At 51.2% G+C, this 25,962-nt stretch overlaps 2 protein-coding genes across 2 annotated transcripts in view; one reads left to right on the top strand and one right to left on the bottom strand.

Moving 5' to 3' along the window:
• Positions 1 to 468: 468 nt before the first annotated feature.
• Positions 469 to 25,962, bottom strand: part of LOC119976729 (immunoglobulin alpha-2 heavy chain-like) — a 103,377-nt gene continuing 77,883 nt past the window's right edge. The window contains exons 4-8 of the mRNA XM_038817461.1: positions 24,643 to 24,987; positions 21,283 to 21,399; positions 15,847 to 15,920; positions 2,704 to 2,746; positions 469 to 1,061 (exon numbers count right to left, since the gene is read on the bottom strand). Coding sequence (XP_038673389.1) covers positions 1,036 to 1,061; positions 2,704 to 2,746; positions 15,847 to 15,920; positions 21,283 to 21,399; positions 24,643 to 24,987 — 605 coding nt within the window. The 3' untranslated portion in view covers positions 469 to 1,035. The remainder of the gene's footprint in view (positions 1,062 to 2,703; positions 2,747 to 15,846; positions 15,921 to 21,282; positions 21,400 to 24,642; positions 24,988 to 25,962) is intronic.
• The window catches only part of LOC119965474 (polymeric immunoglobulin receptor-like), a 610,457-nt gene continuing 601,919 nt past the window's right edge, over positions 17,425 to 25,962 (top strand). Inside the window, exon 1 of the mRNA XM_038796338.1 lies at positions 17,425 to 17,538. The gene's annotated coding sequence lies outside the window, so the exon portion shown is untranslated. The remainder of the gene's footprint in view (positions 17,539 to 25,962) is intronic.

Raw genomic sequence — 25,962 nt, 5'->3', positions numbered from 1 at the left:
GGATCCGGAATGTTCTGTCTGAGAGTGTGGTGGAGGCAGATTCACACAGTGAGGGGTTAGGATCCGGAATGTTCTGTCTGTGAGTGAGGTGGAGGCAGATTCACACAGCGAGTGGTTAGGATCCGGAATGTACTGTCTGAGAGTGTGGTGGAGGCAGATTCACACAGCGAGTGGTTAGGATCCGGAATGTTCTGTCTGTGAGTGTGGTGGAGGCAGAGCCACACAGCGAGGGATTAGGATGCGGAATGTTCTGTCTGAGAGTGTGGTGGAGGCAGATTCACACAGCGAGGGGTTAGGATCCGGAATGTTCTGTCTGTGAGTGAGGTGGAGGCAGATTCACACAGCGAGTGGTGAGGATCTGGAATGTTCTGTCTGATTTTATGGGCCAGGTCTCAGAAACTCCAAAGTATATTATGAAGTCCACCTGACCTACAACCTTTCTGTTGAATTTGACAAGGTTGAGCACAACAGCCTTCCTTCAGTTGTGATTCATCAGTTTTCCTCGACACTTTAATCAAAACAAGCTTTATTCTAAGAACTTAGTTAACATATATATATAAACACACAGCAAGAGTTTTTGATAATATTTATCAATTACAAACATAAAGACACAACACAGCTACAGTAATCTATGTATAACACTGAATGAATTCCCCCTTAACTGTTCCAATTCAAAAACAAAATCCAATAAACCAAAAACCATTTTCATGAGCACTTTGCATTCTCACTTGAATAAGACTGGCTTTTCCTGAGATTCTGACCCCGTCTCACCTGCAGTTTTATACCCCTTCTGGAAAGCTGGCTATATCTTTCAAATTACCAAAGGGATGGGAACAAAGGGAGATAGTTTGGTGAGAAGCTGGCAGTTCAGCCTGGGGAAATGGAAAAAGATGGTGGGTAGAATTGGGGATGTGGGAAGAATGTGAGTATAAGGAGTTGAGCTATGAAATAAGGACACTGTTTTGATCAGGTTCCTAATCGTCCTTATGCTCCTGGTCTCGGAATGGTGTCATATCGAAGGATAATTTCTGAAGTTCAGGAGCCGGGAGCTTGTCGATTGCCTGTTCAAACAAAATTAAAAATAGATTAGTTTCCAAAACTAAAGCTGCAGCCAACGTGAGAATAAAGGATAATTTCAGCTCCTCTGAGGAGTTTGTCCAGATTGTAACTCTGTTCTTAATGACGGGGAAACTCCCAGACTCCATCTCCAGCCTGCACAGAGTGAGCTGATCCCAGATGGAATGACAGTCGGAGCTACAGTTGGTCTGAACACCGAGTGGATATGAAAGGAAAATTGTTCAGTATTCCCACTCCATACACTGGGAATCATGGCTGGAAATGTGTGTGTACATGTTATTGAATATCTGTGTGTCAGTATATGCGAACGTGTACACGTGTCTGTGTGTTTGTGTGTCTATGTACATTTGGGAATGTGTGTCCGTTTGTAGATATTTCGGTCTATCTTTGTACCTGTGAATATGTGTGTATCGATTGGTTATATATGATGGACAAATGTGAGGTAATGCATTTTGGAAGGTCTGATACAGGTGGAATAACACAGTAAATGGCAGAGCCCTTCAGAGTATTGACAGGCAGAGGGATCTGGGCGTACAGGTCCACAGGTCACTGAAAGTGGCAGCACAGGGTGGATAGGGTAGTCAAGAAGGCATACGGCCTGCTTACCTTGATCTGTCACGGACATTGAGTATAAGAAATGGCAAGTCATGCTGCAGCTGTACAGAACCTTAGTTCGGCCGCATTTCGAATATTGCGAACAATTCTGGTCAGCACACTACCAGAAGGATGTGGGTGCTTTGGAGAGAGTACAGAAGAGGTTTACCAGGTCTGGCCTGGAGGGTATTGAACTTGATGATCAGCAATGATCAGAATGAATGTGGGAGCAGGCTCGAAGGGCCGAATGGCCTCCTCCTGCTTCTATTTTCTATGTTTCTATGTATTAGTTATGGGGGGAGGTTGGATAAACTCTGATTGTTTTGATTGGAATGACGGAGGCTGAGGGGCGACCTGACAGAGATTTATAAAATGATGAGTAGCATGGAGAGAGTGGATCATGAGAGGCTTTTTCCCAGGGTGAAAAATTCACTTACCCAGGGTCATAGGTTCGAGGGGCAAAGTTTAGAGGAGATGTTCGAGGCAGGTTTTTTACACAGAGTGTGGTGGGTGCCTGGAATGCTCTGTGGGAGGAGGTGGTGGAAGGAGATACTATACCGACGTTTAAGAGGCATCTTGACAATTACATGAATAGGATGTGAATAGAACAGAGAACATACAGTGCAGAAGGAGGCCATTCGGAGGAAACCAGAGCACGCGGAGGAAACCCACGCAAACACGGGGAGAATGTGCAGACTCCACACAGCCAGTGAATAGAGGGATACGGACCCCGGGAGTGCAGAAGGTTTTAGTTCAGACAGGCATCACAATCTGTGCAGGCTTGGAGGGCCGAAGGGCCTGTTCCTGTGCTGTACTTTTCTGTGTTCTTTATACACACAACATGAAATATATTACCACATGGGGATAATAATGGTCCATTGTCAGACTGGATTCCCTGCTCTCTATCGATTCTCTGCAGTGTTGCTGAAATGGGTCCATTTTGAGTCAGGCTTTCCCAGTTTCACCATTTATACAAAAAGTGACAGAATTCACCTGCTTTTCCTGAACCTCTTCAGTGTGATAGAAAGATACCTTTAATCTCGCTGTATACAGACGAAGTTGGTTGCTGTAATGCCTGAGGGAAAATAGAGACTTGTTAGAAATTTGATCATGTCACACGTGCACAATGAGAGGTTTATTTGGAAATGTTCTACATTCTAATGATAGCTGTTTATGGGCAAAAGGGGTGTGGTAAACCACTGTTGGACCTCTGTTAGGTGATGTCTGGCAGGACCAGTACTACAGGTTCGTTACTACAGGCCCTTACCCAACGGGGGCCTTACCCAGCGGGGCCCTTACCCAGCGGGGCCCTTACCCAACGGGGGCCTTACCCAGCGGGGCCCTTACCCAGCGGGGCCCTTACCCAACGGGGGGCCTTACCCAGCGGGGCCTTACCCAGCGGGGGCCTTACCCAGCGGGGCCCTTACCCAGCGGGGCCGCGGGGGCCTTACCCAGCGGGGCCCTTACCCAGCGGGGCCCTTACCCAGCGGGGCCCTTACGTAGTCCCTGCCTGCTGGCTCCGCCCAGGAGGCGGAGTATAAATATGTGTGTTCTCCATGCTGCATCCATTTTGCCAGCTGCTGTGGGAGGCCACATATCTTAGAGCAATAAAGCCTCAGTTGTATCCAACTCAAATATTTGCATCAATTTATTGCTCTAAGATTTTCGAAAGATGGTCCTCCATATGAAAAATGAAAATCGCTTATTGTCACGAGTAGGCTTCAATGAAGTTACTGTGAAAAGCCCCTATTCGCCACATTCCGGCGCCTGTTCGGGGAGGCTGTTACGGGAATATCAAACCGGATCGCCTGCAGCTGGATCCGCATTCAAGCGACGCCAAAACGGACTCTCAACATTGGCTAGCTTGTTTCGAGGCGTACATCAACTCCGCGTCCACCCCTGTCTCGGAGGCTCAGGAGATACAGATCCTGCCCTCAAGGTTGAACTCCAGCGTCATTCCGCTAATCCTGGACATGCCGAACTATGCCGAAGCCATGCCGCTTCTCAAGGAGAATTACGCTTAAATCCCACTGATCCGGGATTGTGACTGTCAGGCTGTTACGGCCACTGAACATTCAAATCTCCTTATGTGGGACGCGTTTGTTACAGGGATTGGGTCGGATCTCATACGCCAGCGACTGTTAGAGGGGCTCACGCTCGTCCTAGTGGAGACCAAGAAACTGGCGTTCTCCATGACGGTCACCTCGTGCAACGTTCAGGCCTACACACCCAGCCACGCGGCCCACCCCTCCTACGCATCGTGGGTCCCACAGACTGGCTGCCCCAGCGGGGGCCTTACCCAGCGGGGCCCTTACCCAGCGGGGCCCTTACCCAGCGGGGGGGGCCTTACCCAGCGGGGCCTTACCCAGCGGGGCCTTACCCAGCGGGGGCCTTACCCAGCGGGGCCCTTACCCAGCGGGGGGCCTTTACCCAGCGGGGCCGTTACCCAGCGGGGGGCCCTTACCCAGCGGGGCCCTTACCCAGCGGGGCCTTACCCAGCGGGGCCTTACCCAGCGGGGGCCTTACCCAGCGGGGGCCTTACCCAGCGGGGGCCTTACCCAGCGGGTCCTTACCCAGCGGGGGACTTACCCAGTGGGGCCCTTACCCAGCGGGGCCCTTACCCAGCGGGGCCCTTACCCAGCGGGGGGGCCTTACCCAGCGGGGCCTTACCCAGCGGGGGCCTTACCCAGCGGGGGCCTTACCCAGCGGGGCCCTTACCCAGCGGGGCCGCGGGGGCCTTACCCAGCGGGGCCCTTACCCAGCGGGGCCCTTACCCAGCGGGGCCCTTACCCAGCGGGGGCCTTACCCAGCGGGGCCCTTACCCAGCGGGGCCTTACCCAGCGGGGGGGCCTTACCCAGCGGGGCCTTACCCAGCGGGGCCTTACCAAGCGGGGCCCTTACCCCCTTACCCAGCGGGGCCCTTACCCAGCGGGGCCCTTACCAAGCGGGGCCCTTACCCCCTTACCAAGCGGGGCCCTTACCCAGCGGGGGCCCTTACCCATCGGAGGCCTTACCCAGCGGGGCCTTACCCAGCGGAGCCCTTACCCATCGGGGCCTTAACCAGCGGAGGCCTTACCCAGCGGGGCCGTTACCCAGCGGGGGCCTTACCCAGCGAGGGGGGCCCTTACCCAGCGGGGCCCTTACCCAGCGGGGCCGCGGGGGCCTTACCCAGCGGGGCCCTTACCCAGCGGGGCCCTTACCAAGCGGGGCCCTTACCCAGCGGCGGCCTTACCCAGCGGGGCCCTTACCCAGCGGGGCCTTACCCAGCGGGGGCCTTACCCAGCGGGGCCCTTACCCAGTGGGGCCCTTACCAAGCGGGGCCCTTACCCCCTTACCCAGCGGGGCCCTTACCCAGCGGGGCCCTTACCAAGCGGGGCCCTTACCCCCTTACCCAGCGGGGCCCTTACCCAGCGGGGGCCCTTACCCATCGGAGGCCTTACCCAGTGGGGCCTTACCCAGCGGAGCCCTTACCCATCGGGGCCTTAACCAGCGGACGCCTTACCCAGCGGGGCCCTTACCCAGCGGGGGCCCTTACCCAGCGAGGGGGGCCCTTACCCAGCGGGGGCCTTACCCAGCGGGGGCCTTACCCAGCGGGGCCCTTACCCAGCGGGGCCTTACCCAGCGGGGCCCTTACCCAGCAGGGCCCTTACCCAGCGGGGGCCTTACCCAGCGGGGGCCTTACCCAGCGGGGCCCTTACCCAGCGGGGCCCTTACCCAGCGGGACCCTTACCCAGCGGGGGGCCTTACCCAGCGGGGGCCTTACCCAGCGGGGCCCTTACCCAGCGGGGCCCTTACCCAGCGGGACCCTTACCCAGCGGGGGGCCTTACCCAGCGGGGCCCTTACCCAGCGGGGCCCTTACCCAGCGGGGCCCTTACCCAGCGGGACCCTTACCCAGCGGGGGGCCTTACCCAGCGGGGGCCTTACCCAGCGGGGCCCTTACCCAGTGGGACCCTTACCCAGCGGGGCCGTTACCCAGCGGGGGCCTTACCCAGCGGGGCCCTTACCCAGCGGGGCCCTTACCCAGCGGGGCCCTTACCCAGCGGGGGCCTTACCCAGCGGGGCCCTTACCCAGCGGGGCCTTACCCAGCGGGGGCCTTACCCAGCGGGGCCCTTACCCAGTGGGGCCCTTACCAAGCGGGGCCCTTACCCCCTTACCCAGCGGGGCCCTTACCCAGCGGGGCCCTTACCAAGCGGGGCCCTTACCCCCTTACCCAGCGGGGCCCTTACCCAGCGGGGGCCCTTACCCATCGGAGGCCTTACCCAGTGGGGCCTTACCCAGCGGAGCCCTTACCCATCGGGGCCTTAACCAGCGGAGGCCTTACCCAGCGGGGCCCTTACCCAGCGGGGGCCCTTACCCAGCGAGGGGGGCCCTTACCCAGCGGGGGCCTTACCCAGCGGGGGCCTTACCCAGCGGGGCCCTTACCCAGCGGGGCCTTACCCAGCGGGGCCCTTACCCAGCGGGGCCTTACCCAGCGGGGCCCTTACCCAGCGGGGCCCTTACCCAGCGGGGCCTTACCCAGCGGGACCCTTACCCAGCGGGGGGCCTTACCCAGCGGGGCCCTTACCCAGCGGGGGCCTTACCCAGCGGGGCCCTTACCCAGCGGGACCCTTACCCAGCGGGGGGCCTTACCCAGCGGGGCCCTTACCCAGCGGGGGCCTTACCCAGCGGGCGCCTTACCCAGCGGGGGCCTTACCCAGCCAATACGTTTGCGCCACACACCAGTCAGCAAACCACGGGGTCGCCGATGTTATTTTTTGCAGCCAAGACACCCCCACCAACGGTGCCCGGCCTACGCTGCCCTTTGTAAGGCTTGCGGCAAGAAGGGGCACTTTGCCGCGGTGTGCCAGGCCTGTGCAGTCGGAACAATCAACCCCACCCCCCTCGTTATGGACAATGGGCGCCGCCATCTTCACCTCCACAGACCACGCGTGGCCAGTGGGCGCTGCCATCTTCACCTCCCCGGACCATGCGTGGCCAGTGGGAGCCGCCATCTTCTCTCCCTCGGACCAAGCGTGGCCAGCAGGCGCCGCCATCTTCCCCTCTGAGCAACACGTGCGGCCCATGGGCGCCGCCATCTTGTTCAACCCCTGCCACGTGCGGCCCATGGGCACTGCCAGCATTCCAGGATCGGGGCCCCCCGGGCTCCCCATCATCTGACACCAGCGATGACCGCCTACGACTCGCCTCAGTGACCATCGAGCAGTCTCGTCCGCACAAGCTGGTCACTGCATCGACCAGCGTTAAAGTCAACGGGCACGTGACCTCTTGCCTGCTGGACTCCGGGAGCACCGAGAGCTTCATCCACCTGGTTACGGTAAGGCGCTGCTCCCTCGCGGTACACCCCACCAATCAAAGAATCCCCCTGGCCTCCAGATCCCATTCCGTGGCGATCCGCAGTTACTGTACGGTCACACTCAAGGTCCAGGGCGTAGAATTCAGCGGCTTCCGTCTCTACATCCTCCCTAACCTCTACGCTGCCCTACTGCGAGGCCTGGAGTTCCAGTGCAACCTCCAGAGCCTAACCCTGAAATTCGGCAGGCCCCTACCACCCCTCACAGTGTGCGGCCTCGCGACCCTAAAGGTCGATCCGCCTTCCCTCTTCGCATATCTAACCTCAGATTGCCAACCCGTTGCCACTTGGAGCAGATGGTACAGCACCCAGGACAGGATCTTCATCAGGTCCGAGGTCCAGCGGCTGCTTCGGGAAGGTATCATCTAGGCCAGCAACAGCCCCTGGAGAGCCCAAGTGGTAGTAGTTAAAACTGGGGAGAAACACAGAATGGTCATGGCCATCAATCGATATATGCAGCTCGACACGTACCCCCTCCCTCGCATGTCTGATATGGTCAATCAGATTGCACAGTACCGGGTCTTCTCAACTGTAGATCTCAAATCCGCCTACCACCAGCTCCCCATTTGGAAATTGGACCGTCCATACACTGCCTTTGAGGCAGATGGCCGCCTCTATCACTTCCTCCAGGGTTCCCTTCGGCGTCACCAACGGGGTCTCGGACTTCCAAAGGGAGATGGACCGAATGGTCGACAGTACGGTTTGCAGGCCACCTTCCCGTACCTGGACAATGTCACCATCTGCAGCCATGATCAGCAGGACCACAATGCCAACCTTGCCAAATGTCTCCACGCCGCCACTCTCCTCACCTACTACAAGGAGAAGTGCGTGTTTAGCGCGACCCGCTTAGCCATACTCGGCAAATGTGGTCCAGAACGGAGTTCTGGGGCCCGATCCCGACCGCATGCGCCCCCTCATGGAGCTCCCCCTCCCCCACCGACTCAAGGCCCTGAAACGCTGCCTGGAATTCTTTTCGTACTACGCTCAGTGAGTCCCAAACTATGCGGACAAGACCCGCCCACACATGCAGTCCACCCATTTTCCCCTGACGGCCGAGACACAACGGGCCTTCGCCCGTATCAGAGCCGGTATCGCCAAGGCCAGGATGCACGCAGTAAACGAGACACTGCCCTTTCAAGTAGAGTGCGACGCATCAGACGTCGCCCTGGCTGCCACCCTCAATCAGGCAGGCAGACCCTGCCCTGGCTGCCACCCTCAATCAGGCAGGCAGACCCGTGGCATTCTTTTCCCACACGCTTCATGGCTCAGAAATTCACCACTCATCCGTCAGGAAAGAGGCCCAAGCTATCATTGAAGCTGTGCGGCACTGGAGGCATTACCTGGCTGGCAGGAGATTCACTCTCCTCACTGACCAACGGTCGGTAGCCTTCATGTTCAATAACGCACAGCAAGGCAAGATCAAGAATGATAAGTTCTTGAGGTGGAGTATTGAGCTCGCCACCTACAATTATGAGATTTTGTATCGCCCCGGTGAGCTCAATGAGCCCCCAGACGCCCTCTCCCGAGGTGCATGTGCCAACGCACAAGTAGACCGACTCCTGACCCTGCACGACAGCCTTTGGCACCCGGAAGTCACATGGTTGTACAATATCATAAAGGCCCGCAATCTGCCCTCCCCTCTCGAGGAAGTACGGACAATTACCAGGGACTGCCAGGTCTGTGCGGAGTGCAAGCCGCACTTCTACAGGCCGGACCGTGCGTACCTGGTAAAGGCCTCCCGCCCCTTTGAACGCCCCAGCATGGATTTCAAAGGGCCCCTCCCCTCCACCAACCGTAACACATATTTTCTCAGTGTGGTTGATGAGTACTCCAGATTCCCCTTCGCCATCCCATGCCCCGCTATGACGTCTGCCACCGTCATCAAAGCCCTCAACACAATCTTCGCTCTGTTCGGTTTGCCGGCCTACATCCACAGTGACAGGGGATCCTCCTTTATGAGTGATGAGCTGTGTCAGTTCCTGCTCAGCGGGGGTATCGCCTCCAGCAGGACGACCAGCTACAACCCCCGGGGAAACGGACAGGTAGAGAGGGAGAACGGGACGGTATGGAGGGCCATCCAAGTGGCCCTACAGTCCAGGAACCTCCCAGCCTCCCGCTGGCAGGTGGTCCTCCCTGATGCACTGCAATCCATTTGGTCACTACTCTGCACCGTCACTAACAACACACCCCATGAACGTCTTTTTCCTTCCCCAGGAAGTCCACATCCGGGGTGTCGCTCCCGACTTGGCTTGCAGCTCCAGGAACCAGGAACGGAGCAGCCGTAGGCACGTCCGACTCCACAAGGCGGAGCCGTTGGTGGAAAGGGTGCAATTGCTCCATGCAAACCCCAAGTATGCCTACGTGGCGTACCCCGACGGCCGGCAGGATACTGTCTGCCTCAGGGACCTGGCACCAGCAGGTTCAACACCCCCCCCCACCCCCCCAGCCCTGCACCAATCTACCCTCCCCCAGCCCTCCCAGCAGCAACCCCTCCCAGGGCCATCCGTAGTCCCCTGCCCCACGCCCGAGGATGAAGAAGATTTCTGCATGCTCCCGGAGGCACTGGACATTGGACCAGCATCGCATCTCCGACACCACTACGTCGCTCCCAGCGGCATGTCAAGGCCCTGGACCGGTTAAACCTCTAACTAGTCCACTGACTTCAAAAGACATTTTATTTTCTCCCTCTGTCAAAGATTATAAATGTAAATGTAAAAAGAAAACCATTTGTTGTACATCGTTCTCCACCACCCCCACCGGACTCAATTTTAACAGAGGGGTGATGTGGTAAACGACTGTTACACTTCTATCAGGTGATGTATGGCAGGATCTGTACTACAGGTTCATTAGCAGTCCCTGCCTGCTGGCTCCGCCCAGTAGGCGGAGTATAAATATGTGTGTCCTCCATGCTGCAGTCGTTTCGCCAGCTGCTGTGGGAGGCCACACATCTTAGAACAATAAAGCCTCAGTTGTACCCAACTCAAGTCTTTGTGCAATTGATCGAGCATTAAGGGATTTATTTTACTATATGTCGAAAGAGGAAACTTTGATCATGTGGTGAATGTTGATCACCAGACATATCCCTGTTTGTTGTAGTGAGAGATATTTACCGTGTACGTTGGGTCAGAATCTGCTGGAGAGTCTTTCAAATTCTGAAACAAAATGTAAACAGTGAAGATTGGGTTTAGTAGCTGTTGTGAAAAGGAGAATTTACTAAAACCTGATTATAATGTGTCAGGAATTATAGTCTGGAAAGGTTTATATTTCCATGACGGTGCCCGATTTCTGACACAGTTGAATTCAGCAGGAGGTAAAGTACATTACACTCAGAATCTTTCACGCAATCTTTCCAGTGCAGAAAGAGGCCCCTCGGCCCATCAGGTCTGTACTGGCCCTCTGGAAGAACATTAGACTGAGACCCACACCCCTGCCTTATCCCCGGAACCTTGCACATTCTCACTTTCCAGATAACAATCCAATTCCCTTTTGAATATCTCGATTTCACCTCCCTCCACCACCCTCACAGGAAGTTCATTCAACCTCTGGCTCACTTCTTCTCCTTTTGCTCATTATTGTGAATGTGTGCCCTCGGGTTCTTGATGTACATTTGAGTGGGAACAGTTTCTCATGTACGAAATAACCCAGGAAGTGTAGAAGATTTTAGTTTAGTCGGACACCATGGTCGGCACGGGCTTGGAGGGCCGAAGGGCCTGTTCCTGTGCTGTACTGTTCTTTGTTCTTTGAAATGTATCACCTCCATATTTATAGATGACACAAAGTTGAGTGGGAGGGTGAGCTGTGAGGAGGATGCAGAGATGCTTCAGCAGGATTTGGACAGGCTGAGTGAGTGGGCACATGCATGGCAGATGCAGTATAATGTGGATAAATGTGAGGTTATCCACTTCAGTCGCAAAAACAGGAAGGGAAATATAATTTGAGTGGATATAAATTGGGAAAGGTGGATAATCAGCGAGACCTGGGTGTCCTCGTGCATCAGTCGCTGAAAGTAAGCGCGCAGGTACAGCCGGCAGTAAAGAAGGCAAATGGTCGGCTGGCCTTCATAGCCAGAGGATTTAAATACAGGAATAGAGATGTTTTACTGGAATTGTACTGGGGAATTGGTGAGGCCATACCTGGAGTATTGTCTGCAGTTTTGGTGTCCGTATCTGAGGAAGGATGTTTCTTGTGGGTATAGAAATCAGGGAGAAGGAGTGTAATAGAATTAAAGAGTTAACTCCAGACAGGGAGGTTCTGAGTGGTGTGGCAGGCTCTAAAGTAGATAATTCTCCAGGTAGAAGGACTTTGATAAATGTTGAAGGACTTACAAGAGAGGGATCTTGGTAAATGGCAGGACCCTGGTAAGCACCGAGTTTCAGAGGAATTTTGGTGTGCATGTACACCCATCCCTTAATGTAGCAGTGTAGGTGGATACTGTGGTTAAGAAGGCTTCTGGTATACTTGCCTTTATTGTCACAATATGTGGATTTTGTAATGAATATCAAGGGTCAATGGAATGTTCCGACTCTCGTCACTAGATGGAGGTTTAGAGCAACCATATAAATACCACATTCCTCCTTGACTTCAGAGATAAAGTGAGAGAGTGTGGAAGGAAGTCAGTCGTGGTAGATGTGAGATTAGTTTAGCTGATAGCACAGTTTAGTCTTGTAGTGTATTCTTTACTTCTCTAATTCCTCAGCAAATGTTTGAATCTCATTATGTGTAGTGTAATAAATTAGCTTTATAGAACATGGAACATAGAACATAGAACAGTACAGCACAGAACAGGCCCTTCGGCCCTCGATGTTGTGCCGAGCAATGATCACCCTACTCAAATCCATGTATCTACCCTATACCCGTAACCTAACAACCCCCCCCTAACCTTACTTTTCAGGACACTATGGGCAATTTAGCATGGCCAATCCACCTAACCTGCACATCTTTGGGCTGGCTGTTCTTTGTCAACACCACAGCCTTCAAACAACAAAGAAGAACAAAGAACAAAACAGCAGAGGAACAGGCCCTTCGGCCCTCCAAGCCTGTGCCGACCATGGCAGCTGCCTCAACTAAAACTGCATGCACATACGGAGTTTGTATCCTTCCATTCCCACCCTATTCATATATTTCTCCAGATTCCCCTTAAATGCCGCTATTGTAGCTGCTCCCATCACCTCCCCAGGCAGCGCTTTCCATATATTTACCACCCTCTGTGTATAAAACCTGCCTCGCACATCTGTTCGAAACTTTTTTCCACGTATTTTAAACCTATGTCCCCTAGTACCTGACTCTCCTACCCTAGGAAAGAGCATCTGACTATCCACACTGTCCATGCCACTCATAATCTTGTAGACCTCTATCAGGTCGCCTCTCAACCTCCATCATTCCAGTGAGAACAGACTGAGTTTATCTAACCTCTCCTCATAGCTAATGCCCTCCATACCAGGCAACATCCTAGTAAACCGCTTCTGTACCCACTCCAAAGCATCCACATCCTTATGACAGTGTGGCGACCAGAATTGTCCACAATATTCCAAATGAGGCCTAACTGAGGTCCTATACAGCTGCAACATCATTTTCCATTTTTTATATTCAATGCCCCGACCGATGAAGGCCAGCATGCCGTAAGACTTCTTGACCACCTTATCCACATGCGTTGCCATTTTCACTGATCGGTGGACATGCCGCCCAGATCTCTCTGCCTGTCAGTACTCGCAAGGGTTCAATCATTTATTGTGTAATTCCTACATGCATTTGACCTTCCAAAGTGCATTCCCGTACCAGCCTCCCCGGACAGACGCCGGAATGTGGCGACTAGGGGCTTTTCACAGTAACTTCATTGAAGCCGACTCGTGACAATAAGCGATTTTCATTTCATTTCATTACCGCACACTCACCCAGGTTAAACTCCATCTGCCATTTCTCCGCCCAAGACTCCAACCAGTTTCTATCCTGCTGTATCCTCTGACAATCCTCTTCACTATCCGCAACTCCACCAATTTTTGTGTCATCTGCAAACTTACTGATCAGACCAGCTACATTTTCTTCCTGATCATTTATATACACCACAAACAACAAAGGCCCCAGAACTGATCCCTGTGGAACGCTGCTAGTCACAGCCTTCCATTCAGAAAAACACCTTCTACTGCGACCCTCCGTCTTCTGAGCCCAAATCATTTCTGTATCCAACTTGCCAGCTCTCCTCTGATCCCATGTGACTTCACCTTTTGTACCAGTCTACCATGAGGTACCTCGTCAAAGGCTTTACTGCAGTCCATGTATCCAACATCTACTGCCGTTCCCTTATCTACCATCTTTGTCACTTCCTTGAAAAACTCAATCAAGTTAGTGAGGCATGACTTCCCCCTCACAAATCCATGCTGTCCATCATTAATACATCCATTTGTTTCCAAATGTGAGTAAATCCAATCTCTAAAAATCTTTTCCAATAATTTCCCAACCACTGGCGTAAAACTCACTGGCCTATAATTTCCTGGATTATCCCTGCTACCCTTCTTAAACAACAGAACAACGTTGGCTACTCTCCTGTCCTCTGGAACTTCACCTGTAGCCAATGAGGGTTTCATAGAATTTACAGTGCATAAGGAGGCCACTCGGCCCATCGAGTTTGCACCTGCTTTTGGAAAGAGCATCCGACCCAACTACACACCTCCCCTCCATCCACACAATCCAGTAACCCCACCCAATACAAAGGGCAATTTTGGAGTCTAAGGGAAATTTTGCATGGCCAAACTGCCTAACCTGCACATCTTTGGACTGTGCGAGGAAACCGGAGCACCCGGATGAAACCCACGCAGACATGGGGAGAACATGCAGACTCCGCAAAGACAGTGACCCAACCTGGGAATCGAACCTGGGACCTTCGAGCTATGAAGCAATTTTGCTAACCACTATGCTACCATGCTGCCCTGTATACAAGGATTACTGTCAAGATCCCAGCAATTTGCTCCCTTGCCTCCCTCAGTATTCTGGGGTAGATCCCATCAGGCCTTGGAGACTTATCTACTTTAATGCTTTTTAAGATGCCCAACACCTCCTCTTTATTAACATCAACATTACTCAGAATATCTACACTCACTTCCCAATACTTCTCATTCCCCAAATCCTTCTCTTTGTGAATACTGAAGGAAAGTATTAATTTAGTATCTCTCCTATGTCCTCTGGTTCCATACATAGATTCCCTCCAATATCATTGAATGGACCAACCCTTTCTCTGGCTACCCTCTTGCTCTTTACATATGTTGAAAACACCTTGGGATTTTCCTTCACCATCCTGAAGAACAATACAAAGAACACAACACCGTCAATACAATACTTGGGACCAATCAGATCCCAGAAAGAGGAAACTTTGATCATGTGGTGAATGTTGATCACCAGACATATCCTTGTTTGTTGCAGGGAGAGATATTTACCGTGTACGTTGGGTCAGAATCTGCTGGAGAATCTTCCGAATTCTGAAACAAAATGTAAATAGTGAAGATTGGGTTTAGCAGCTGTTGTGAAAAGGAGAATTTACTAAAACCTGATTATAACGTGTCAGGAATTATAGTCTGGAAAGGTTTATATTTCCATGACGGTGCCCGATTTCTGACACAGTTGAATTCAGCAGGAGGTAAAGTACATTACACTCAGAATCTTTCACACAATCTTTCCAGTGCAGAAAGAGGCCCCTCGGCCCATCAGGTCTGTACTGGCCCTCTGGAAGAACATTAGACTGAGACCCACACCCCTGCCTTATCCCCGGAACCTTGCACATTCTCACTTTCCAGATAACAATCCAATTCCCTTTTGAATATCTCGATTTCACCTCCCTCCACCACCCTCACAGGAAGTTCATTCAACCTCTTGCTCACTTCTTCTCCTTTTGCTCTGGGGCGCTAACAATTGCACACAAAGACTCGAGACATGTACAATCGAGGCTGTATTGCTGTGTGATGCTATTCCTCCTGCGGCAGTTGTAGAATAGGATCTCAGTGGCTCACACACATATTTATACACAAGCTCCCTGTGGGCGGAGCTATCCGGCAGGGGCTTACCGAGGAACCTGTATTACAGGTACAGCCATACATCCCCCTACTGCAAGTATGCATATCTACAGTGGTTATATCACCACATGCTCATTATTGTGAATGTGTGCCCTCTAGTTCTTGATGTACGTTTGAGTGGGAACAATTTCTCCTGTACCTACCCTGTCCGTTCAGAATGTCCAATTCACCTAAAAAGCACGTCTTTTGGGACTTGTGGGAGGAAACCGGAGCACCCGATGGAAACCCACGCAGACACAGGGAGAACGTGCAGACTCCACACATACAGTGACCTAAGCTAGAAATCGAACCGGGGTTCCTGTGAGGCAACAGTGCTAACCACTGTGCTGCCGTGCCGCCCACATGCGGCCCTCATTTCCCTTTCACACATTCCCAATTCCCGCTGGGATACAATGGGAGGGAGAGAGCCTTCCCTATACTGAGGATGCATTGTGGGTGGCAGTAGAGTTCCCTGAGAGACGCAGAGGTCCGGCACTGCCCACCAGAAGAAAGAATTACAGATGAGTCTTTCCAACCTGTTCCCAATCCCTCCCAATGCGTGTTGCCGAGGAATATGGAGATAGTTGGGCTCAGATCTCCTGCTCTCTCTCTGTATGTCACTGAGTGATGGTCCAATCACATGGATTGTATTCATTGAGAAAATGCAATGTTGGTGTGTGCAGAAGAAATGGATCTGAAATCACAAACTGACATTGACACCAGCTCCCCCGGTGGGCCCTTTGCTGTTACACAAAGACAGACAGTAAGAAACAGCCAATCTCACCCATCGGGATCCTGTCCAACGAGGGTTTCTGTCACCTGCAGCCTGGCTCTGATCACCAGCTCTCCCTGATGAAGCTGTGAAATAAATGGTCAAAATCACCATGAAACCAGTGTTATATTGTTGACAACATTACCCTGAATGTTAAACACTTCTGAAAGCAAAGGTTAGAAAAATGATTGGAACATCAGCCTGATGGGAACAGGAGGAGGCCATTCTGCCCCTTCTGCCCATTCCACCCATTTAATGAGATCATGGTTTATCTGTCACCTAACTCCATATCTCTGACTATTCACCACATCCATTGGATCACAGAAATCTCTGAGGCACGATCTAACGGAATGTTTCTCAGTGTGATTTGTGGTGGGTTTTGGTGGGAGTTTCTCCCTGGCTCTGTCAGTGAGTTCCCCACCGCTATCTAACCAGATTTAGGGTGGGATTTACCGGCTGGTCACACCGCCGGGATATTCCAGTCCCACGCTGGCGCATGGGTTTCCCGGCGATGAGGCCGGCATCACACCCTTCATATCCCCCCTCCAGCCTTCTTTCATGGGCATGGCCCCACTCAGCCCCTGACCCTGGGCAGTGCCACCCGGGCACCCTGGGAGTGCTCCTGCCGGCTTGTCTTTGCCACCCGAGCACCTTGACAGTGCCAGCTTGGCAGAGATAAGGTGCCAATCAGTCAGTCCCAAGGTGCCCACATTCCAGGGGAAGGGCCAGGGGGCCACCCTGCACTATTCCTGGCCACCCAGGGATCTCCAATGGTCAAGGAGCCCTTGGCCCCCCTCCCGCTGGATGCATTCCACCTGGTCCGCGTTTGTACCGAATCAGTACCGATTGGTGCCCGGCTAAGGCCTCCCTGGGGAGACCAGTAGATCCTGAGAGGCCGGGAGATCACGGGTGAGGACTGTCAAGTCAGTTTCAAACTGACTTAAACCTGCACATTGTGGGAGAGATTCTGGTCGCGCCACCTCACAGGACTTGTGTAGATCCCACGAGGCGTAGTGGCAGCTGGTAAGCCCTAGGGAGGCCTCAGCCGACATCTACCGGCCACCTGACGCTCCCGGCTGGGCGCGATGTGGCTGATCGATCACACCCTTCATCTCAGATTTAAAGTTAATAATTGATCTCGCATCAATTGGATTTCTCAAAGTGCGTTCCAAACTTCACCCTTGGTGGAGAGATGTGAGGCTGAATGGCCACCAAAAATGGCAAAGGATGCTGGGAGAATTGGCCAAGTATAAGGACAAGCTGGCTGCAGTTTAAATAAACATTGATGAGAAAGCTGCAGCCTAGACATCGCAATGCACAGGAAATAGGCCATCTTCAGGCCATCCCGGGGACAGTAGAACTGCCCAGTCAATCCCGCTTGTTTACCGGAAACAGCGGCACCTACACTCCTTATTTGGAAAGGCCTACGTGCCCCCAGCACCTGCAGGCATGGCCGATCAGTGCTCACCCCCGAAATCAGTGAGACAGCCCCTGATTGGACTTAACCAGTTAGGGTGATCGAACCATGAACAATTGATTGGCAATGACCCAGAGACCATCCAAAAGGGCACAGAATGGAAAGAAGAGCCGAGACAGAGCATCAGACCAGACCCAGGACCGAACATCCAGGATTCCAGGAGGCAGCACACAGATAAAGGACAATATCTGTTTGCTACTTGCTAGTCACTCTGAAGTTAAGTTAAGGTCTAGTATGAACTTTTAGTACTTCTGTTCTTTAGAATAACTTGTGTTCATGATGTGATTGATTAACTGTGGCAGTGTGTGAATGTGAATAAAGACTATTTGATTTAACAAGTTGACTCGCAGTCATTGTCCACCATAAGTGGGTTAAAGACACACTGCGTTAGCAACAGAACTGGCGACTCTGGTGGGATATTGACAAGGAATAACTTTGTGGCTCCGATATCGATTGCAACAAAATCTAATATTCCTGTAAATTTAGTCTGAGCCTGAATTAAGACAGCAGACGCCCCACGTGATGGACAGGACTTCAAGTCAATCAAAGCCAGTGGAAGGTCTATATTGAAATCTTATTTAAAACGCAAAACCCAAAGGTGTGTACTCCGTATCGGACAAATAGCTGATGTTTCTCGGGAAATTGGTATTAATTGCATGTGTTACTTACTGAGAGGACAGGGTAAACTAGTCAGTTAACATTAGAACTCGGAGGGATTAGGACCGGAACATAGTCTCAAAGCCGTACCCGCAGTCCGATCCACTCCCTACCCCTTGTCCTTGAGAATGACAGGAGATAGCGCTCAGGTAGAGAATTGTCCCATACGGGAAGAGAAAATACGAGAGGACATAAAGAACAAAGGGTGGCCCCAGAATTTTGTTCAAATACCGAGACAGGTCCCGGAGCCTTAGGACAGAAGCACTGGGATGATTTGACGAAGGCTCAGTGAAAGGGAGCAGCCAAATACAAGAAGGCGATGGCCATCGTCTGCTGCTTAGCGCAGTTAGTAGGAACTGAACGGGATTTAAAAACCGTTCGTGAGCAATTAGAAAATCAAATCAGTTGCAGGAGGAGAAGGAGGAAGAAATGAGAAACCTCCAGAAAGAACAGGAGGAAGAGATCAGGAATTTAAAAGAGAAAAAGGAGGAAGACATGAAAAAGCTGGAGGAGGAAAAGGAGAAAGAAATAAAGAAGCTAAAAGAGGAAAGGGAGGAAGAGGTGAGGAAGTTAAAGGAGGGACAAGAGGAGGAGATAAAGAGACTAAAAGAACAGCAGCAGGAGAGGATGCAGCAAACTAAAGCAGACAAGGACAGAGAAATAGGTGAATTAACATGGGCCAATCAGGGAGCTTAGTACATCTGGGTAGTTGCCAGACCCAATGGGAGAAAACCGACCAAAACGCCCAACGTGCTGTCTTGGCCAGAGATGAAACTGAGAACACGGTGACATGCCGAGAGACCAAGTACACCAATCTGCAGGCAGCAATTGTATTGTGAGGGTCCCTTTAAGATAAAGGTGTTTTATCAAATAGCTGCAGTGATGTCATTGTGTGGGTGGAGCTGGGCTGTGGCTCTGAGTTTTTTGGTTTTGTTTTCAGTTGGGAGCTGCATTCAAACAAAGATGGTGTATTTTTGGTCTCTCTCTCTCTGCATGCTACAGAATGTCTCCAGACCACTTGATAACTTCAAAGTAATACCTGTTTTCTGTAAGGAATTCAAACCTACTCTTTGGAAGAAAAAGCGAGTTTGGCTCATGGATTCTGTTAGTAAAGTTATTAAGTGTTAACTACAGAGTACTGTATCTTTGCTGGGGTATTTTTGTTCGTAGTTGATAAGATGTTCAATGTGTGTTTATAAAATGTTAACTGTATTCAGAGAATAAACATTATTTTGTTTAAAAATACTGAAGCTCTCTGTTGCGTCACACCTGTCGAGTGGGCCCTTGTGTTACCCATAACCAAAATCTATTAAAAGTTGTAGGGCACGGTAGCATGGTGGTTAGCATAAATGCTTCACAGCTCCAGGGTCCCAGGTTCGATTCCCGGCTGGGTCACTGTCTGTGCGGAGTCTGCACGTCCTCCCCGTGTGTGCGTGGGTTTCCTCCGGGTGCTCCGGTTTCCTCCCACAGTCCAAAGATGTGTGGGTTAGGTGGATTGGCCATGCTAAATTGCCCGTAGTGTCCTAAAAAGTAAGGTTAAGGGGGGGTTGTTGGGTTACGGGTATAGGATTGATACGTGGGTTTGAGTGGGGTGATCATTGCTCGGCACAACATCGAGGGCCGAAGGGCCTGTTCTGTGCTGCACTGTTCAATGTTCTATGTCAGGTGAACTCAATTATATACTTTGGTGTTCTCTAAACCCTGTTGCATTGCACAATAAAAACACTCCATCAAGCCAGTAAAGAGCAGAGACAAGCAACCGCTGAGAGACCTCAGGCCAAGTGTGATTGCTGCTCAATAAAACAGGCAGGCCTGACTTTGCAGATGAGTTTAAATAAGGTGGTTTTCCAACCACTCCAAGCCTCATGGCTTCTTTTAAAAAAGCACCCTCAGAGTAGATATTGTGGTGATATCATGGCTGTGTTGTAATTCACCGACTGACCACTAGGAGTCTCATTAGTGTATAAGTAAATGTTAGAGTCAGGTGACCTCAGACTGACTGGAGAGCTGGAAGAGAGAGGTTGCTTGTGCATGATCAGAATGTTAGTCATTTGTTTTGTACATAGTGACCCAGAATTAATGTTAATAAATCGTTTGTAGCTTTAGGTCCAAGTGACCTTGACATATAATCAGGCCATCTGACAAGAACATTACAGATATTTTACTTTAATTGCATAAACTTCCTCTGTACACACAAACATTTCAACCTGTAAATTCGGAGGAGGCCACTCAGCCCCTCGAGCCTGCTCCAATATTCAATAATATCATGGCTGATCCGATCGTAACCTCAACCGCACATTCCTGCCGACCCCCGATAACCTTTCACCTGCCGACCCCCAATAACCTTTCTCCTGCTGACCCCGCTAACCTTTCGCTTACTGACCCCTGATAACCTTTCTCCTGCCGACCCCGATAACCTTTCTCCTGCTGATCCCCGATCACCTTTCCCACAATTACTCTTCACATCCACCCTGTCAAGACCGCTCTGGATCTGAAAGGTTTCGATTGAGTCGCCTCTCACTCTTACTCCAGTCGATACAAACCCAACCTCTCCAACCTTTCCTCATAAGACAACCCGCTCATTCCTGGGATTAGTCTAGTAAACCTTCACTCAACTGGTTCCAACACATTTACATCTTTCCTTCAATAAGGAGACCAACACTGGACACAATACTCCAGATGTGGTCTCACCAATGCCCTGTACAACTGAATCATAACCTCCCTACTTTTGTAATCAATTCCCCCTCACAGTAAACAGTAACATTCTATTAACTTTCCTAATTACTTGCTGTGTCTGTACACTACCAGCATTTTGTGATTCATGCACTAGGACACCCAGATCCCTCTGTAACTCAGAGCTCTGCAATCTCTCACCATTTAGATAATAAGCTTCTTTTTTATTCTTCCTGCCAAAATGAAGAATTTCACATTTGCCCACATTGTGCTCCATTTGCTGGATCTTTGTCCAGTCACTGAACCTATCTCTGTCTCTGTGTAGTTTCCTTATGTCCTGGTTCTGTGACAATATCCTGACAGTGCTCGTTTGAGGGTTTGTCCATTCATTCATTCTGTTAATTGTTCATTTGATGCTGAAAAGAATACAAGAGGAGAGTGATGGGACACTGGAGTGGGTGAGGGGGGAGGCAGGCCTGTGCAATGTTGCATTCTGTAAATGAATCCAGTATTGAATAAAAGATTGGCGTCCAATTCTCTATTTCAGCATCAGCCTTCACAATCAGTTAACATTCCCTCATTCTGGAATTCTGCCCAATTTCATCACCATCAACTCAAACGGAATGAATTTTCACACATACCGGATCGTTTTTTGAGACAAATTGTGACTAAAATTCCTCCAATAAGCACAGGCCCAGCAGCCAGAATGACATAGACAGGTATCAGCATCGGAACTTGATCAGCTGGTGTTTCATTAACTGTGAAAGGAAATCACATGTTTCAGCCCAAAGGAAACAAATAGAACTTGCATTTAAAGAGGATCTGGGACACAATAACCTATCCCGAGGGGCTTCACAATCCTGATACCCAGCAAGAAGAATGACAGTCGGGGCTACAGTTGGTCTGAACACCGAGTGGATATGAAAGGAAAATTGTCAGTATTCCCACTCTATACACTGGGAATCATGGCTGGAAATGTGTGTGTACATGTTATTGAATATCTGTGTGTCAGTATATGTTAAGTGTACACGTGTCTGTGTGTCTATGTACATTGGGAATGTGTGTCTGTTTGTAGATATTTTGGTCTATCTTTTGTACCAGTGAAGGTGTGTGTGTATTGTTATATATTACACACAGTATTAAATATATTACCACACGGGGATATAATGGTCCATTCCACACTGGACTCCCTGCTCTCTATCGATTCTCTGCAGTGTTGCTGAAATGGGTCCATTTGAGTCAGGCTTTCCCACAGTTTCACCATTTATACAAAAAGTGACAGAATTCACCTGCTTTTTCCTGACCTCTGTGCCAGTGTGATTGAACACATACCTTTAATCTCACTGTACACAGACTGAAGTTGGTTGCTTGTCATGCCTGAGGAAAATAGATACATGTTAGAAATTGTGATTGTGTAACACGTGCCCAATGAGAGGCCCTATTTGGAAATGTTTTACATTCTCATGATAGATGCTTATGGAAGAAAAAGGATTTATTTTACTCCGTTGTTTGATCGAATGAGAGGAGCTTCCCGGAATTGCTTACGTTTTGACGTATGGAGCTGGGGATGAAGGGTAGCGGATGGTTCTTGAGGCTGGATATTGGACAGTGTTGGATATTGGAAAGTGGAAGATAGTACTTCATTAGAATTGCTAGAATCTTAGAATTTACAGTGTGGACAGGAGGGCATTCGGCCCATTGAGTCTGCATCCGGCCCTTGGAAAAGGCACCCCTACCCAAGCCACAATTGATCCTACCCCATTGACCCAACAACCTAACCAAACCTTTTGGACACTAAGGGTCAATTTATCATGGCCAATCCACCTACCCTGCACAACTTTGGACTTTGAGAAAATGGGAGGACCCGGAGAGAACCCACGCAGACACGGGAGAACGTGTAAACTCCACACAGACTTTCACCTGAGGTCTGAGTTGAACCCGGGTCACTGGCGCTGGGAGGCCGCAGTGCTGAACACTGTGCCACCATGTCACCCTTATAGACTAATGCTACCTATTCATACTAAGCTCCAATGTAATACATGTAAGGTAGTTTTCTAGTTCCATGTGTTCAGGAACGAAGTTGGGAACAATCTTTATTTGACCTAGTATTGCACAAAGAGGAAGTGTTACTTCATAGTGTTATAGTAAAGGGGTTTCTGGGAAAGAGTGATCATAACACAATAGAATGATATATTGAGTTTTAAAGTGATTTTGTCCAGGTCTTAAATGTGAACAATCTATCCAGGGATGAGAGACAATTTGGTAAAGATATGATGGATGGGATTTACCGACCACTCCGCCGCATGTTTTTGGCAGGCGGGCAGCTCGACAGCGGGATGTACCGTTCCCACCATTGTCAACAGGATTTCCCATTGACAGCACCTGTTGTCACCGGGAAGCTTGTGCACCATCATGGGACTGGAATTCCCGCCGGCATGAACATCCGGTAAATCCCAGCGGATATACAAGCAATGAACAACATTTGAAGGATGAATACATAATTTGCAATAAATATACATTGAACATAGATTAACTTCCAGAAACTTCTGCTCATGGCCATAGCAACCAAGTAGCTTGGCCCCCTATTCACCACATTAAACATTCGCTCCGTCCACCACCGATACACAGGAGCAGCCGTGTGTACCATCTACAAGATACACTGCATCAACTCACAAATACTCCTTCCACAGCACCTTCCAAAGCCACAATGTCTACCACCTTGAAGAACAAGGGGGGCGATTCTCCGCACTCACCACGGTGCGGAAAATAGCGGGGGTCATAAATTTTTACGGCCACGCTGGTCTGACGCCCTCCCGCTATTCTCCCCACCCCCCCCACGCCCGCCTCCCAACACGAATCGCTGCCCGCCGTTTTTTTACGGCGAGCAGCGATTCTCAGCTGGCCGATGGGCCGAAGTCCAAGCCCTTTACGACCATTTTTAGGAACGTCAAACACACCTGGTCTGACCGTTCGTAAAAACGGCCGTAAAGTTGCGATCTTGGGAACCATGGCACCGATTGGCACGGCAGTACCACGGCCGTGCCAAGGGTGCCATGGGCCCGCGATCGGTGCCCACCGATCGCGGGCAGCGGGTACTTACCCCGCGCACTCTTTGTCATTCCGCCGCCCCGCTGTATCCATTCACGGGGCGACTGAGGGGCATCCCGGCCCGCGCATGCACGGGTTTCGTGCAAATGCGCGATGATGTCATCCGCGCATGCGCGGGTTGGAGTCTTCCAATCCGCTCATGCGCGGCTGACGTCATGTGACGCGTCACCCGTCGCAAACTCTGGCTAGCGGGCTTAACGAAATTTGTTAAGCCCGCGATGCCGGAGTTCACGGCCGCGGCATGCTAGCCCCGACCGGGGACCAGAATCGGTTCCCGGTCGGGGGGGGGGGGGGGAGGCTGGTGTCAAACCCGCCCGATTTTGACGCCAGCCTCACGATTTCTCCAGGTTTCGGAGAATCACTCCCAAGGTTAGCAAATGCACAGGAATACCACCACCTACAAGCTCCCCCCTCAGGTCACACACCATCCCAACTGGGAAATATAAAATCATTCCTTCACTGTCGCTGGGTCAAAATCCTGGAAGTCCCTCCCTAACAGCACTGCGGGTGTACCTACACCACATGGCATGCGAGAAGTCAACTCCCACCACCTTCTCCAGGGCAGTTTGGGATGGCACATTGCCAATAATGCCCACCAAATATGAATATGAAACAAACAGCTCGAGGCACCACATTGATAAAAACCTGAGTAAACAAAGGAGAGGGAGAAAGATAGAAACAAAGAGATGGAGAGAAACAGAGAAACATCAATGTATTTAAGTTTTGGAAGACAGAATCTTTCTGTGAGTAAGACCACATGAGTTCACACAGTCGATTTTCTAATGTGTTCTCTTTACCATCGGGGATTGTGATATTTATCACTTACATACCTCCGATACAGTCATGAGTAAGTGGTGATTACTTCAGGATATTGTTATGGAAACTGTGCTTACTGGTTACATTCAGCTGTGATCCATTCCCACTGATATCTCCCCACACGGAGCAGTAATAGACGGCAGTGTCATTGGGCTGCACGTTGCTGATTGTCAGGATGAAGGTTTTATTGGACGTGTCTCGGGAAGGATGGAAACGCTCAGTGAAACCCGGACTCCGTTGTGTGTTGTTCTTTATAGCATGTGTTAAAACCCTCTCCATATCTTTCCCTGGCAGCTCCCGGTTCCAGTGAACATCGGTGTGTGTCACTGCGGCGTTCTGCATGGTGCATTGTAACCGTGCAGTCTGACCCTCTGTGACACGTTCCAGACTCGGAGACTGGATAAGGACTGGAGCATTCGCACCTTTCAGAGAAAAATATTAACAAGTTAAACACCAGTGAGAAGGTTCCAAAGTGTTTTGTGTTAAAAAGAGAGAATCAGATTCTAAGACTGAACCGATGGGCTGATTGATTCTCGGGAAGGATGGAAATGCTCAGTGAAACCCGGACTCCGTTGTGTGTTGTTCTTTATATCTTGTGTTAAAAACCCTCTCGATGGCCGGGATTCTCCCCTACCTGGCGGGGCGGGGGTCCCGGTGTACCGGAGTGGCGAGAACCACTACGGAATTCTCCGCACCTTTAGGGGCTAGGCCTGCGCCGGAGTGGTTGGCGCCCCGCTGACTGACGCGAACGGCCTTTGGCGCCCCGCGGACATGGCATCATGTGGAGGAGGAGGATACCTGCTCCTGGTTCCCGTCAAGGTCACCGCAGCCGACCTCAGGATCGTTCCAGGGTTCAAGCGGGGACCTGTGAGGCATTTCCCAACCGACAGCCCGCAAGTGAACCTGTGAAGTCACGAATGTCCGGTTTTCCCGGGCAGCTAACTATATAAACTTCAACCTGGACGAGGCCCAACAGGATGCCCGGGAGGTAGGATTCTCCGCTATGGCTGGGATACTCCAGATCCAGGGGGTAATAGATCACACGCACGGCGACTGGCTCGCACCGGGGCATCACGGAGTTCCCTTCATCAACAGAAAGGGATTCCACTCCCTGAACCTCCAACCTGTGTGTGACCACCACATGGAGATCGTGCTCGTGTGTGCACACTTCCCCGGGAGTGTGCACGACAGCTGCATCCTGGGACAGTCAGAGATCCCCAACATCTTCGAAGGACACCCCAGGGTGAAGGGCTGGCCGTTGGGGCATAAGGGGTAGCCGCTGAGGGCCTGGCTAATGCCGCCAGTGCGGAGGCCGGAGACCGAGGCAGAGACCTGATATAACGAGGCCCATGTGGCCACCCGGGCTGTCATTGAGCGGGGCATCGGACTGCTGAAAA

Source organism: Scyliorhinus canicula, chromosome 1 (genome assembly GCF_902713615.1).
Source record: "Scyliorhinus canicula chromosome 1, sScyCan1.1, whole genome shotgun sequence".
Classification (NCBI taxonomy): Eukaryota; Metazoa; Chordata; class Chondrichthyes; order Carcharhiniformes; family Scyliorhinidae; genus Scyliorhinus; species Scyliorhinus canicula.
Note: the sequence above shows the minus strand (reverse complement) of the source record. Positions and strands in the feature narration are given on the sequence as shown.